Here is a 14500-nt window from a genome sequence, read left to right as displayed (position 1 = left end):
TGCATTTTGGATTCATATGCGATTCGTTTGGGTATTCGTTTCGTTTCGATTCGTTTCGATTCGTTTCGTTTTGTTGCTGGCCGTGTCTTACTAGCAATTATTACGAGAGCGCTGCGGCAAATATTATTCAACTAGTTAGGCGCGATCCGGCGTCCAGGCAGGCGGCTCAATTATCCGCCAAAGGCTGCCCCCCCCCCCCCCTACCCCCTCCCCACACCCCACCCGAATGTCAGTTCTCCACGGCCGGCGGTGTTTTCCAGGTCGCAGTCCCATATTTAAGCCAACATGTCAACATAATTTATATTAAATTTTTGTGTCAGATAATGATAGCGCCTGCTGCCGATCGCTAAATATATCTGCATGCTGCCTTGCTGCCTTGCTGCCCTGCCGCATGTTGTTTTCGACCTGTCTCCATCTCAGTCTCACCTCAGCCGCAAAAGGCTTAAAGCTCCACTATACAACAACAACAACAACAACAACAACAAAAGGCTTTGACATCGGTGGCGGCATCCACAGTTGTTGATTATGTACCCTCACCGTTGGATACAAAAGTTATGTGAGCTGCCTTGTCGCAGTTGATGCAAGTTACTTTTTCATCGAAATACTAATATATCTGATTGTATCTCAGGAATGCGCAACGTTATTACCCTGATTTAACTGTTTATCTATAGAAAGGCTAGCCCGGAGTAAGCATTCCAAATTTCAGAAATGGAACTGTCAGATTTCTCGAGCTACGGCTTTGGATTAACTGAGTCAACTAATCCGAATTAAGCTTAAATTGAATAAATATGTTGAGATATCTGTTCCGAAAAATTCTATATAAAACTTACTCCATATACATGTTAAGAGACCTGGAATTCATTTCTTCCATCCAACCAAATCTTCCACATACCAAAGTATATTCCGAGCCAGCCAAGTAAGTTCTCATACTTAAGAGTCTAGTTTTTCTTCTTCTTTTAAGTTGAACATGCATTAAGTTAAAGGTTAATAAGTAGATTAATTAACTATTATTGATTCTAATCAGTTATCAAATCTATAAATTTAATTTATTTAGCTCCATTTTTAGTCTGAACCAGTTGTTTTTTGAAGCCTTTGTATATAGTATATACTTTTTAACCCAAAATGTTTTAATTTTTAAATTGATCTTATATCAAGGATCAAACCATCAGATTATGTACCAAATCTTGTTCAAGTCACGAGCTTGAACCTTCTGCGAACCGGTTCAGTGACTTGTAAAATATTAAAGTCAATTTCTCTTGCTCTAATTTTAAAACAAAATAAGTGTAACATTAAACTCAAACTTAGGAAAAGCAAATGCAACATTTCTACTACCGCAGCTCTTTTGGTTATAGCTCCGCAAAACTTCTGAACTGGTTCATTTGGCTTTAAGCTTAAAATATGCCAAAGCTAGAGCATGTGCTGCTATTAATACTTCAAGCTTTTATTCAATTGAACTGTAAGCCTTAAATAAAGCAAATTTTGGCATTGTCTGCCCAGAGCTCTGCCATGTGTTTGCGCCAAAAAAGTTATGAACTAGTTCATATGTCTAAGCTTCAGCTATGAAAAAGTTAAAGCATTCACGCGTTTTGGTTTTCAATTGAGAATTATATTGAACTACACATCTACAACATTTAAGTCATGTCTAAGTTATTTTCTGAAGTCTGAGTCTGAACTACTAATGAACTAGTTCTTATGTGCTAAAGTTTTATTTGGAGCATACAAGAGTTTTACTTTTATATAAAATACAAAAGTTGAATATTGTGTGATTGGAATTCGATCGTCTGAACCACTTTTGAACTGGTTCTTGTGAGCTAAAGCCTCAGCTATATAGAATGTAGAGTAATCTGGTGCTTGAGGTCTTAATATATTTGCTCTCAAAACGATTTAAGGACTTTAAAGCTTAAAGCTTAAGCCAATTGCAGAGCATTCGGTTGTCGGCAATGCCCGGCGAACCGTTATTGTGGCCTGTTCAGGCGGCATTAAGCGTGCCGAAACGCAAAGCGAGCCGGGCCGCGGTTAACGTTCGAATGGAACGCGAAACGTTAAAAATAATTCACAATTTATATGAACGATGCGAGCGACGAGCACGCAAACTGGGGGCAGAAAAACAAAAGAAGAGGAAGAAAACGATGAAGATGAAAAAGACAAAAACAAAACAGAATATACTCCACATAAAATCGAGATCCCTTCAACCCAGAGCGAATTTCTATTGCATCAACAAAGATGCCACGGATCGAGAATCGAATCAGTGCAAAGTAATTCGCAAATCAGTTCTGGGTCAGCTACGGGTCAGCTCCGGGTCAGCTCTGGTTAGCCGAACATCTGGACCTGGTTCCTGGCCCATGCAATGCTATGCAATGTCCCGCTGCTGCTGCAACGAAGTGTTAAATGAGGCACAGCGTGCGCCTGGGCCGGTCCATTGGGCCATTGAGGCTGAGGTGTCCAATGTCAAAGGCTTTGACACGGTTTTGTGCCGGCGGGCAACCAGCAGAGCCGCACCGGGCATAAAAGATCAGCGCTCTCGCAGCGTTTGTTAACAATTGGGCATCGGAGCATTCAGTCCAAATGCTAAATGCTTTCGAGTACGTTTCGGGACGCTGTCCTTGTGACAACGGGTGCCCCAGACGTTGGCCATAAAGGACAACATGGCATTAGAAGTGTTAATAGTTAACTGCACCCGGTCAGACCTTGAGAGCCGCACGATACTCTGCTCAAATGAATAGTTTCCCAGCTCTAGGATCTCTAAAAGCAGCGGCTATTAGAAGGTAGAGGGGGGTAGAGGGGGGGGGGGGGCAGACGGGGAGCAGCAGCCAGCAACTGCTCCAAAGTGCGGGCACACGAACAAGCGAGCAACCGGTTCGCAGCCGGCACGCGACAGCAACAGAGACAAATGCGAGTGAGAGAGAGTGAGAAAGAGAGAGAAACAGAGACAGAGAGAGTGAGCGAAATAAAGCTAAAGAGCGGCAGCCAGTCAATGGACACAGACATATAATCAAAGGCAGCTGCTCCAAAAACCAAAAGAAAAAAAAGGAAACCGACTAAAAAAAACTCTTCCCAGTCTGGCAGAAGAAAATGCTCAAGACTCTTCCCAGCTCAACAGAGAAACAGAGCGGAAGAGAGAGAGAGCGGGAGAGAGAGTGAGTGAGAGAGAGAATTGAGCGAGTGAGTGAAACTCTCGAGTGAGTGAGCCCCTCTTTGTGAGTGAATGATCCTTGAGCGGATGCTGCTCGTGTTGGTTGGCTGCGCGTTTGCACCTTTTGTCTGGAACACAGGTAGCTGCTGCCGCTGCTGCTGCTGCGGCTGCTGCTGCGGCTGCTGCTGCGGCTGCTGCTGCGGCTGCTGCAACAACGGCAGGTGAGAATTGTGCCTACGATGCGCCCTATAAATAGCGCGCACGGCGCAGGGAAGGGCATCAGAACAGCGACAGCGCTCGCAGGGCCAACTCCAAGTCCAGAATAATCCAAACCAAACCAAACCAAAAACAAGTAAAAATCAATTATCAACTACAAAATGGCACTGGGCAGCGAGAATCAAAGCCATAGTCTCTATCATCAGCAACGTCTGGCGCCCTATGCCAAGCCGAGCAGCAGCAGCAGCAGCAGCAGCGGCAGCGGCAACAGCTATGTGCAGCAGCAGCAACAGTTGCTGCTGTCGGAGCAACATCAGCCCATGTTGCTGGGCGGGCAATCGGTGGTGCGTCGCAATGCCCGGGAACGCAATCGCGTCAAACAGGTGAACAATGGCTTCAGCCAGCTGCGGCAGCATATACCCGTCGCCATCATTGCGGATCTGAGCAATGGCAGGCGCGGCATCGGACCCGGCGCCAACAAGAAGCTCAGCAAGGTCAGCACGCTGCGCATGGCCGTGGAGTATATCAGGCGGCTGCAGCGGCTCATCGACGACAACGATCAGCAGCAGCAGCAGCAGCAACAGCAGCAGCAACAGTTGCTGTCGCCGGAGCAGCAGCTGGCACAGCAGCAACAGTTCAGCTACCAGCAGCAACAGTTGCAGCAGCAGCAACAGCAATTCTATGCGCTGCAGCAGCAACTGCAACTCATCTCGCCCGGCGGCAGCAGCTGCAGCTCCGACGCCTCCAACGCCTCCAATTCCTCCGCCTCCAGCAGCAGCAATTACTATGCGACGCAGCCAACCGAACTGAAGCTGGAGTCCAGCGCCGGCAGCTATGAAGATTATCCTAATAATTCGTGCAGCTCGGGCGCCGAGGATGATGACATACTCGACTACATCTCCTTGTGGCAGGACGACATCTGAGTGCCGTCCCCAACCCAGCCCTACCCATTCCCTGGGCAGCCAACTAGTCAGACCCAAACGCAACGCACGCCTGGCATAAAGTATTACCTCAGCAAAAGAAAGTATTTATTCTAGTTTAAGCGCATTTTTTTTTTTACTCTCGTATTATTATTTTTTTTTGCAAGATTTTTGTACAAATTAGTGTTAAGTGCGCTGAATGTGCCTGCTTTTTATATAGTTTATAAGACTGCCTACATTTAAGAACTAGCTTAACATGGAAGACAATTAGTTTTAAGAAATTTTTTTTTTAACGAGAACAAAAAACAAACATGGAGGACACTAAACTGATAAATATATTAAAAACAAATTTTAAAACACAACTATAAATTTGTATTATTGGGAGAAAACAAAAACGAGATTTGGGAAAGGAGAAGATGGATTGAATGGGAAGTATTAAACAAAATAATTGAAGAATACGAGAAAGCAATTGAAGATAAAACAGAAGAATGTCTGTAGAAGTCTGTAGAGAATAGTGAAGCTGCGTTTAAGGAAATATCTTGGTATACAGAATATTTTGCCATATAAGCAACTAATTTTCGATGAATCTATTTTATGACAGCTATATCATATAGTGGCCCGATGCTGATAAGAAAAGGTTTCAACACCAGAACCTACTTTTCGACCGATGACAGCTATGTGATATAGTGGTCCGATGCGGCCAATTACAACTATGTACTACAACTGAGAGACGGACCTATACAAGGTAACAAGACGAAAGCTTTAAAACTGAGAGACTAGTTCGCATAGAAACAGACGGACAGAGGGACATGTCTATATCAACTCGGCTGTTGTAGCTGATCTATATATACTTAATGGGGTCGAAGGTGTTTCCTCCTACGCGTTACACATTTCGAGACAAAATAATAATAACCTCTACATTATATATGTATGAGTGCTCCTTGAAGCAAATGTATTTAACAGCCAGAAGAAAGCATCTCCGAGCCCATTAAAGGTATATATTTTCGATCTAGCCATGTTCATCGCTTAGGGAGACAACAAATGCTGTCATCTTCTATAAATATTCTCCAACTACATTAACAAAACGAACTAATTAAGTCGATACTTCTTTTCATTTTTATAATATCGAGGTTGAGACAAGGGTATTCAAGCATAACTCGAGGATTTTAAGAGTTATTTAGATGAAACTTGGTAAGTATTTTCGTATTTAGAGGAATATATTAGCTTTTGAATAACTCTTCCCATTCGAAACAAATGGGCAAACGAAACTAAATATAAAAGGTAGAGCCTTGCGACTTGGTTTGTGCAGATATTTGTGTAACCCTGTGAGGCACCGGAAATTTCATACGAATCGGACTGTGAATATCGAAGTTACCCGAGATTGCATTTGGCAAACATAGTGTGGGTCTACGGGAAGAAGAAGCACAGCCGCTGCTTAAAGTAGAGTATATATGTCTATTTGTGCGAAAGTAAGTTCCGATTTGATGAATCGTCAACTTGGCGTTGGGTTCAGGGTATCTACCAGTCGAGCACTGCCGACTAGAGCACTCTTCTTCGTCTCAAGCTTTAGTTGGTTTTGCAGAATCACAATTTTATGTTAATCTTAAGGTACGTCGAGTCTTTAATCTGTTTCCGAACTAACCGGCGAGCACTAACTGCCGCGTATACCGTTACGCGCTTCTACTTGCGACAAATTGTGGCAGAGAAATTATGCAAACGATTTTGTTGGTCGCTCGTGTAAGCTGTGAGCAGTGAGAAGCGCGGCAAGCAGAGAAGTTCGAGTTATTTGGCGCATTTTTGCATATGGAAAAGGCAGAGCCATTGCATCGAATGCCGCCAATTCCGAGCGATCGATCGATCGATTGTCCCAAAAGCTGCTTGCCAATTGAACTAATTTTGAGATATGCGCAAAATGCAGGACAACAACAATAAGTCGGCAATTCACAGATCGCCCCCGACAAAATACTGAAAGGCTGAAAAGTCTGAGACCAAGCCCAAAGAATGGCAACCGGGCAGGGGGAATTGTGCTTGCGATTTGGGGCTGCGTCTGTATCTGGGGGGGGGGAAGGAGAGACTGGAACGGAAGCTGCCGCTGCGACGGGGCGATGCAATGCGATTCGCGATGCTTCACTGAGATAAGCGAAAACAACGAACAACCAACAACAACCAACAACGACGACAACAACAAATGGGCCGCAGCAACGACAATGGGAATATATCTGACCCTGTCCTGGCCCGGCGGATGCGCCAGTTCTAGTCATGGGCTTCATCCGCTTCAAGAACTTTTGAGCTACAGAAACAAAAAAAAAAAAAAGACTCCCACGCGCATTTCCGGTCTAGTCAGTGCTTCCTCTCTGTGTACCTCTCGCTCTCGCTCCCGCTCCCTCTCCCCATCTCCCTCTCTCTCTCTCTCTCAGTCTGTCTGCGACTCCCATTAATAGATAAATGAATTGGCGTACGCATTTCCGTCACTTGCAGGGTCAATGGGGAGCTGGAGAGGGAGGCCTTTGGGGCCGTCGTTTTGTTTTAATGCCAATTTCGCGAGTTGTTGCTGTTCTTCCTCTTGTTGTTGTTGTTGTTGGGGTCTTGTTGCAATCAATTCGCAACGCAGCCAGCAGCAAAACGAACGGTTTTGCAGTCTTGGCAACTCAAGCTTTCAGCTTCAACCTCAGCTTCAGCTTCAGCTTTAGCTACAGATATTTCTTTTTTTTTTTTTTGGGGCCGCATCTTCATGGCGCATTTATCGAATTATTATTTCCGGTTTTTCTTTTTGCAATGCCCTGTTCCCATTCAAAACAGCTAAAAGAAAGCAAAAAGGAATATAACAAAGTGCAAATGCTTGTTAAAGGTAAAGAGTACCTATTAAATACATGTATGCATCAAATATACATACATACATATAAAACATATTTATGTGTGTGTATATATATAAGATGTTTCTATATATAAAGATGTTTGTCTTCATCTGACTGACCGACTGACTGACTGACTGATTGGGGATCAACGCAGAGCCCAAGCCGTAAGAGCTAGGAAGCTGAAATTCTCACTGTAGTTGCCTCATGTGTTGGAGCTGGACGCCAAGATGGGACTTCTGGAAATTCCACCCGCAAATATGAAAAAACCGTGAAAAACGGAACTATGAAGGTTTTGCGTTAACCATCCGATCCGCTTCAAAATCAATTTCAAAGATATTTGTATAGATTTATATCTTGTGGCCTCTTGCGCTGCTTCAAACGATTAAAATGTAGTTTATTAAACTAATTCGAAGCATTTGCTAACACTAAGAACTAGAGATTCAGGTGGATTCTTGTATACTAAAACTAGTTGGCATCAATTGAAGCAGTTTGATATTGGAAAATCTTAAAAGTTAATTACAAATTAGCAATGAAAAAGGAAACAAAAATTTGATACATTTTTTCTGGACAGCAACAATGCTGACATAAATTCAATAATTATTTATTCAAGAGTCTGAAAATTGGGTTTGCCAATATACGAGCAGAACTAGTATATATGATATCTAGAGTCTACAGTCTACAGTCTAGTATCTAGTATCTAGTATCTAGTATCTAGTATCTAGTATCTAGTATCTAGTATCTAGTATCTAGTATCTAGTATCTAGTATCTAGTATCTAGTATCTAGTATCTAGTATCTAGTATCTAGTATCTAGTATCTAGTATCTAGTATCTAGTATCTAGTATCTGGTATCTAGTATCTAGTATCTAGTATCTGGTATCTGGTATCTGCTATCTGCTATCTGCTATCTGGTATCTGGTATTTAGTATCTAGTATCTAGTATCTAGTATCTAGTATCTAGTATCTAGTATCTAGTATCTAGTATCTAGTATCTAGTATCTAGTATCTAGTATCTAGTATCTAGTATCTAGTATCTATTATCTAGTATCTAGTATCTAGTATCTAGTATCTACAATCTACTATCTACTATCTACTATCTACTATCTACTATCTAGTATTTAGTATCTAGTATCTAGTATCTAGTATGTAGTATCTAGTATCCTAGGTTCTTGTAACTAGTATCTAGTATCTAGTATTTACACATCTAGTATATGTTACATTTCAAGAAAATATCACTTATAAAAATATTTTTACTTTACATAAATATGTCCCATTAAATAATAAAGAACGTAAATCTAATCTAACCTCTGTAGTATCTAAGTTCGGCATACCCAAACTATCTGATCTGAGTATCTATTAAGGCCAGAATCAACAAATTTGGTAGACAAGCCGTCTTTTCTATTACGAAAAGCACGTTCATTTAAGCTATGCAAAAACTTGTACAATGCGCTCGATAAAGTTATAAAAACAAAAAGCAATTAATATAAGTCGAAAATTCCAAGCTGGAACCTTAATATTTACCTTGCATATTATTGAGCGGCATATTAAATAATGCCCACAATTGCTTAAGAAATTTTACAGGGCATGTGCTAGTCAGGCGCGCTCACAAAGTGCAGCACACTTGTTATTTTTGCATTGGGTAAACATAATGTATGCAGCGAATGCGAAAACTCACAAACCCAAAAACCTAAAGATGAGATACAACATCATCATCAATATAGAGTTTTGGGGGAATTTTCAAAGTGAAAAGAGCTGGAAGAGAGGAGGGAGGAGGAGGGCGGGGGGGAGTAGTTACCTCTCTGGTGGCGGTCGCATTGGGCGACATACGACAAAACTGGTGCAAAATCGAACGCTCTTTGTGTGAACTTCATAAAATGTTTGACAACGAACGAAACCGAAAGAAACCCAACATATATATGTATATATATATATGGCGTGTGTATATATGGATATGGGTATATGTATGCAGAATCGAGGCAAACAAATGCGAAGGCCCTGCAGCGTGGAGTACTCTCTTTACATGCACAACGCCGAGGAGGAGACACGCTGCGGTATCCGAATAAATTTATGATTTATTAAGGATGCTCTGATTACAACACGCCATTGACTGAGAGATCTTGGCTTGGCTTGGCTTGGCTGCTCGACTGCTCGGCTGCTTGGGGACCTGAAATGCAGCCTGACTGATGTCTCGTAAATAACAGTCGCATAAACAACAACAAGAAGAAGCAGACGACGGCTAAGAAGCAGCAGCAGCGGCAGCAACAAGTGAGTTATTTGTTTAACATGAACAGCGAACACGTTTTTGACTCACAAATGTTGACAAAGAATAATGTAATTTATGTTCAGGCAAGCTACGCTGACATTTTTTATTTTTTGTCATTTTTTGTCATTTTTTTTTTTTTGTGCGCTGTCAAGATTTCACCCAAAGCCCATAGAGGGGTCTGTGTGTGCGAGAGAGGGTGACGGAGAGGGTGACGGAGAGGGAGAGGGACGGAGAGGCATGTGTCAACTAGCTCAACCGCATTGCAATTACAGATATTTGCACCGATAACAGCCGCCGAAAAGATGGGAACACGCCCTCGAGACGGCAAGATCTTAGTCTTGTTTCCGAATTTTCACAAGTTTTTCTAGCGAACGAACAAGTGCATTTTCCGAGCCAAGAATCCACTTGTCGTACTTGTGCTCGTAAATTAGGCGCTTAGCGTCTTATTTTTCTTCGTCTTCCCTGCTCTTCTTTTGTTACAATTTTCCACATTTTCCATTAACTGCCAATAGACAATCAAAAAACGCCCACGAGTTGGCCCAAAAAGAACAAAACAGATATATATATATAAAAATAATAATAAGGCAGAAAAAGGGAATTGTATGGGACAATTGCGTGTTGCATGCATTGCGTGCAGGGGGAATTCGTAAATTCGTAGTTAGGATGCGTTTTCCAACATTTGGGACACCATAACCATTTTTTTTTTTTTTTTTTTTATTGGTTTTTCTTAGCTAAGCTGATTAGCACTGCACTCGCTGTGTGTAAAGTGTATTCCAGCTGAAATGTTAATAACAGTTGCACACATATGGGCTCATTTAGGGGCACAGCAAATGGGGCAAGTGATGGGTGCCGCTTGGCCGAGTCGCTCGAGAATGTGTGTGTGCTCGCATGAAGTGAATGAAGTGAGCGTAGCGAAGTGCAATTAAATTACTTAACAATTTTTGAGAGGATTAGCAGAGGATCGCACATAAGTAATTGGATTGCTCCAAGTGCGTTTTTATTGAGCACAATTTTTATCAATCTGTGACAATTATGAAGGTCAGACATGGTGGGCATTAATAGCTATTGATGCCCGTTCAGCCCTTGAGAGCGCTAAGAAGGTGAAGAACAAGAAAAGTGGAAATCGACTTCAAAGAGCCGAGGCTCGTTTCTAGCCAAAGACTTGTGTCCAAACTGTTTTTTCTTCCAGATAGGATACTTGTTTCACACTTTTCGGAAATTCACTCCTCTGGGTGGAATGCATAGTTATTAAATACATGCTTCAAACTTTTTGCTTATAGATCTTTGTGAAAGTGCATTATAGACGAATATTATCCACTACGGACTTTCCACTGCCTCGAGTGGAAAATAGGTGAAAGCTTTCTTTTTCATACGATCGGTGGAATTCAGAGTTAATCAATACGTACTTCAGAATCTATTTCGAATATGCAAAACGGGCAAAGAACTGTTCACAGATCATTGTGAAAATGCATTCTATACAAAGAGCATATACTACGGATAATCCACTGCATCAGGTGGAAAATTGGCGAATGTTTCGTTTTCGTTCGATCGTTGGAGTAAGGAGTTAATAAATGCGTACTTCAAATTCCACCCCAAATTACAGATCTTTGTGGAAGTTCATTCTATGCGAATATTATTATTTAAAAAAAAGTAAATATTACAAAGTTAGGTAAATAAGCATTCACATATTTATTCAAGGGAAGCTGCAGTTCCCCCTGCTTCTCTGATCCCAAATGAGAAATGATATTCTGAGAGCTTAAATTCTCGCCTCTTGACAACATTTTTGGGGGGCTTAATTACCGAAAGGAACGAGACAAATGTCTCAATTTGCTTGGGGCACTTTCTCTTGCGCCTCTTTTTTGCCAAACAATTTGGGCCAGCGAAATTATTTAAATTAATTACGCAAAGTTCGCAACGAATTCATCAAAAAGAGGCTACTCTCAAATTATTTTATTTTATTTTCAGCTTTTGCTTTTGTTGTCCCTTTAATTGTGGACTTCTTGGGTGGATGCGCAACAAGAGCATAGCTTCATTTTAAAATGCCGCATTTTAAATACCCTTTGTAAAATCAACTTTAGTTGAGTGCAAAATAATCGATGATATAGTAGTTGGATCTTGTGCGAAATCAGTTTTTTCAGCATATATATTAAAGCAAAGTAGATCAAGTTTTCCGACTTACCCTTAACTAAAGTTAGGTTAGAATGATATAAATTATTTCTCGGACTCGATTCCTGCTAAAATTGCCGATTTATATTAAATATATAAAGGCTATTTGTATATATTTACCCGTGCTCATTTCCACTTTAATGTTACAGGACTTGTGAACATTTCTCGGATATCCTTTTGGAAAATTCAAGAATTGCAACTTTCTTCAATTGTGTTAATCTATGTGATGAAGAGAACCGATCTATTTGGTTTTATTTTACATTTATCTCCAAGCAAAGGCATTTAGTTTCATCAAGTTAGCTTCACTGAGAGTCCAGTTGCTATAGAAAGAAATAGATAGAATCCACATATCAATATTTTTAGGGCTTTAGTCTGTCATATCTCTTGCAGTGTATTTTGATGCTTTGCAATGCGACATGCACTTTCACATAAACATGAACGCGAGCAAAAAGAGAAGTTGATTCTATAAGGGCATCCTCGAGGGAAGTTCGCATATAGAGGAGGGTCTCAGCGAAACGAATCTTTGCAGAGTTCTGCAATTTTAATGCATCATTTTTTATGGGCTTCCCCGGATCCCATTCTATGTTATAATAAGGTCTAAAGAACAAATTGAAAGCTAAGCTAGAGACTCTTTAGCTCAAGCTGATAGCTGATACTGAAACTGAGTTTGAATACGACGAGAAATTGTAATATTTTTAAATTCTCTAGAACACTCAAACATTAAATAATGCTTGAATATAAACTAGTTTAAAAGGTGATAAAAGAGCTAGAGTTAAGTTGAAAATACGAAAGCAGGAGTTAAGATTAATACGCCGGATGCTGGAGTTAAGTAAAATACACAGACTTTAAGAAGAAGAAAATTGGATTTGTTTCTGTGAAGATTCTTATGCTAACTTTTTGTGGGAATTCGTTGTGAATAGCCTGTTGCCTTATTTGAAGCCTCTTAAAGCCCGCTTTAAGCATTAGATTAACATTAATTTATTTAAAAGTAGTTTTTATTATGCACAAGTATGAATTGCCTTTGGAAATGCTCTCTAATATTGGATATTATATTAGAGAGCATTTCCAAAGGTTTTTATGTTCAAAGACTTGATAAATGTCTGAGATCTGAAAACAATTTAATATGAATTTGAATTACGTGTATTGTCGACTCTGATTAATGTTAAAAGTGAAAGTAAACAACAAGATTCTGAGCAGCACTCGAAAGCAGGCTGAGAGCAAGATCCGAGTAAGATCTCTTAGAACCGAACCTAAAACCAATTAAAGGTGAATCTTACTTCTTTTTGGTAACAGTATTTGCTGACTTTGGTCAATATCAAAATGTTAAAGTAAAGAACAATTTAAGACAAGATCCTGAGCTATTTTCAAGGCAGACTGAGAGCAGGCTAAGAACGTTGAAGCCCAATCTGAAACCAAATGAAGACGAATCTTACTTCTGTTTGGACTTTGATGGATATCAAAATATGAAAGTAAAGAACATTTTAAGACAAGATCCTGAGCTATTTCGAAGGCAGGCTGAGAGTGTTGCATAGTTAATGCAAATTCTGTGTGGCATCTTTAGACGCTCGCTTCGCAGAGCTCGCGAGCTGGTTGTTTGGCTGCGTGTTGAATTCGTTGCATTTAAACTTTGGTTTTTAGGATTTTATAATGAAATTTACAATATTTAATTGCCACGAACTGAGTGCGGCATTGCCCCCTGGGGCGCATTCCACAAACGAACCAAAGAACATGAAAATTCAAGAGCACAAGAAACAGAAGCCTAGAAAATGATGTATGTGCCTATATGTGAGTGCGTGTGCGAGTCATTATTTCATCAGCAAATGCATAAGAGGAGCTATTCGCTATATTTATATTTATATATATATACATATATGCGTGACTGGCCCAATTAGTTGGCATCGCTCTCGCAGTTGCTGGCGAACTGTCGTAATTCACTTTTGATTTCATATGCATTTCATCAAATTGCCGCTGCGCACGCGCATGCCAAAAAGATCGCCTCGAGTTGGCTGGACAGTCAGTGCCAGACCTTGGTTTGATTTGAAAATTACTCGACAAAAAATGAAATAAAATAAAATAAAATAAAATAAAATAAAATAAACTGAAATGAAGCTGCAGAAAACTGCAATATTGACAAACTGAGCCAATGCCGAAATGATAAACTGTTAAACTGGTTGCCGCCGATCTGAGCCAACAATTTAATGTAGTCCACCACACAGGAATCCAAATTCGAATCTGAATCTGAATCTCGATCCACAAGAGTCACAGCTAAAAACTCAAAACTCAAATTGTAGCTGCCGCCTCTTTCCCTCCTCTCCCACCACCGCCTGGCTGGCTGCCCCTCGCACTACCTCTAGACCCATTAAGCTTTTGCCATTCTCCAGTCGGTTGTCATTGCCGCGCGTCGCCCATTTGAAGTGAGCCGCGGCGCACGCTCGAGTCCAGCGCCAAAATTGCAATCTTTTTGAAATTTATGATGAACAAGTATGAAGTGGCTCGAGTCAATGTTTGCTCAACGAGCGTGTACCCTGTAATCAAGCTAGCAAAAACCAATCTCAGTCTGTCCTCATCTAAATGTAGTCTCAGGCATTCGCATATTTCTTACTGTCATATATACATACATATACATATTATCCCAATTTCCAATATTTGTTTAAATATAAGTCGCCACTTAAGTTTACACAAAATTAGCTGGCTGTAGTTCTTATAGTTCCTGAGTTTATATAGTGAGAAAATAATAAAGGCTTGTAATAATATATATCTGAATCTCTGCCAGTTCCAGACTCTAGCTCTTATTAGGAAACCTTACCTTACACGAAACCCTGCTTCGTATCTAACTCTTTACCATTTTTGATAATCGCACAAAAAATTTACAGACTTCTCAAAAAACTTCATCTTCCTATCAACTATGCGTTTGTGCTTATGTGTATACCAATTTTCTCAACTCCAGC

The 14500-nt window shown here is 40.7% G+C and overlaps 1 protein-coding gene and 2 long non-coding RNA genes across 3 annotated transcripts in view; 1 reads left to right on the top strand and 2 right to left on the bottom strand.

The window, feature by feature from the left end:
* Positions 1-11613, bottom strand: part of LOC135428568 (uncharacterized) — a 92183-nt gene extending 80570 nt beyond the window's left edge. Inside the window, exon 1 of the long non-coding RNA XR_010436278.1 lies at positions 11566-11613. This is a non-coding gene — a long non-coding RNA (uncharacterized LOC135428568). The remainder of the gene's footprint in view (positions 1-11565) is intronic.
* Positions 586-1255, bottom strand: LOC135428634 (uncharacterized). Its single transcript, XR_010436283.1, has 2 exons — positions 831-1255; positions 586-772 (listed from the first exon to the last, which is right to left on the bottom strand). It is a non-coding gene; the product is annotated as an uncharacterized LOC135428634 (long non-coding RNA).
* On the top strand, positions 3511-4364 carry ac (achaete). The gene has a single exon (XM_064682622.1). The coding sequence runs from the start codon at positions 3511-3513 to the stop codon at positions 4270-4272; it is 762 nt and encodes a 253-aa protein (XP_064538692.1). The 3' UTR covers positions 4273-4364.
* Positions 11614-14500: the final 2887 nt, after the last annotated feature.

This window comes from Drosophila montana, unplaced genomic scaffold (assembly GCF_035044405.1).
Source record: "Drosophila montana isolate Dmon_TW-CO22-7 unplaced genomic scaffold, ASM3504440v1 contig_2482_1, whole genome shotgun sequence".
Lineage (NCBI taxonomy): Eukaryota > Metazoa > Arthropoda > Insecta > Diptera > Drosophilidae > Drosophila > Drosophila montana.
Note: the sequence above shows the minus strand (reverse complement) of the source record. Positions and strands in the feature narration are given on the sequence as shown.

Coding starts and splice junctions, on each gene's coding strand:
- ac (XM_064682622.1), top strand. CDS start 3,511: ATGGCACTGGGCAGCGAGAATCAAAGCCATAGTCTCTATCATCAGCAA.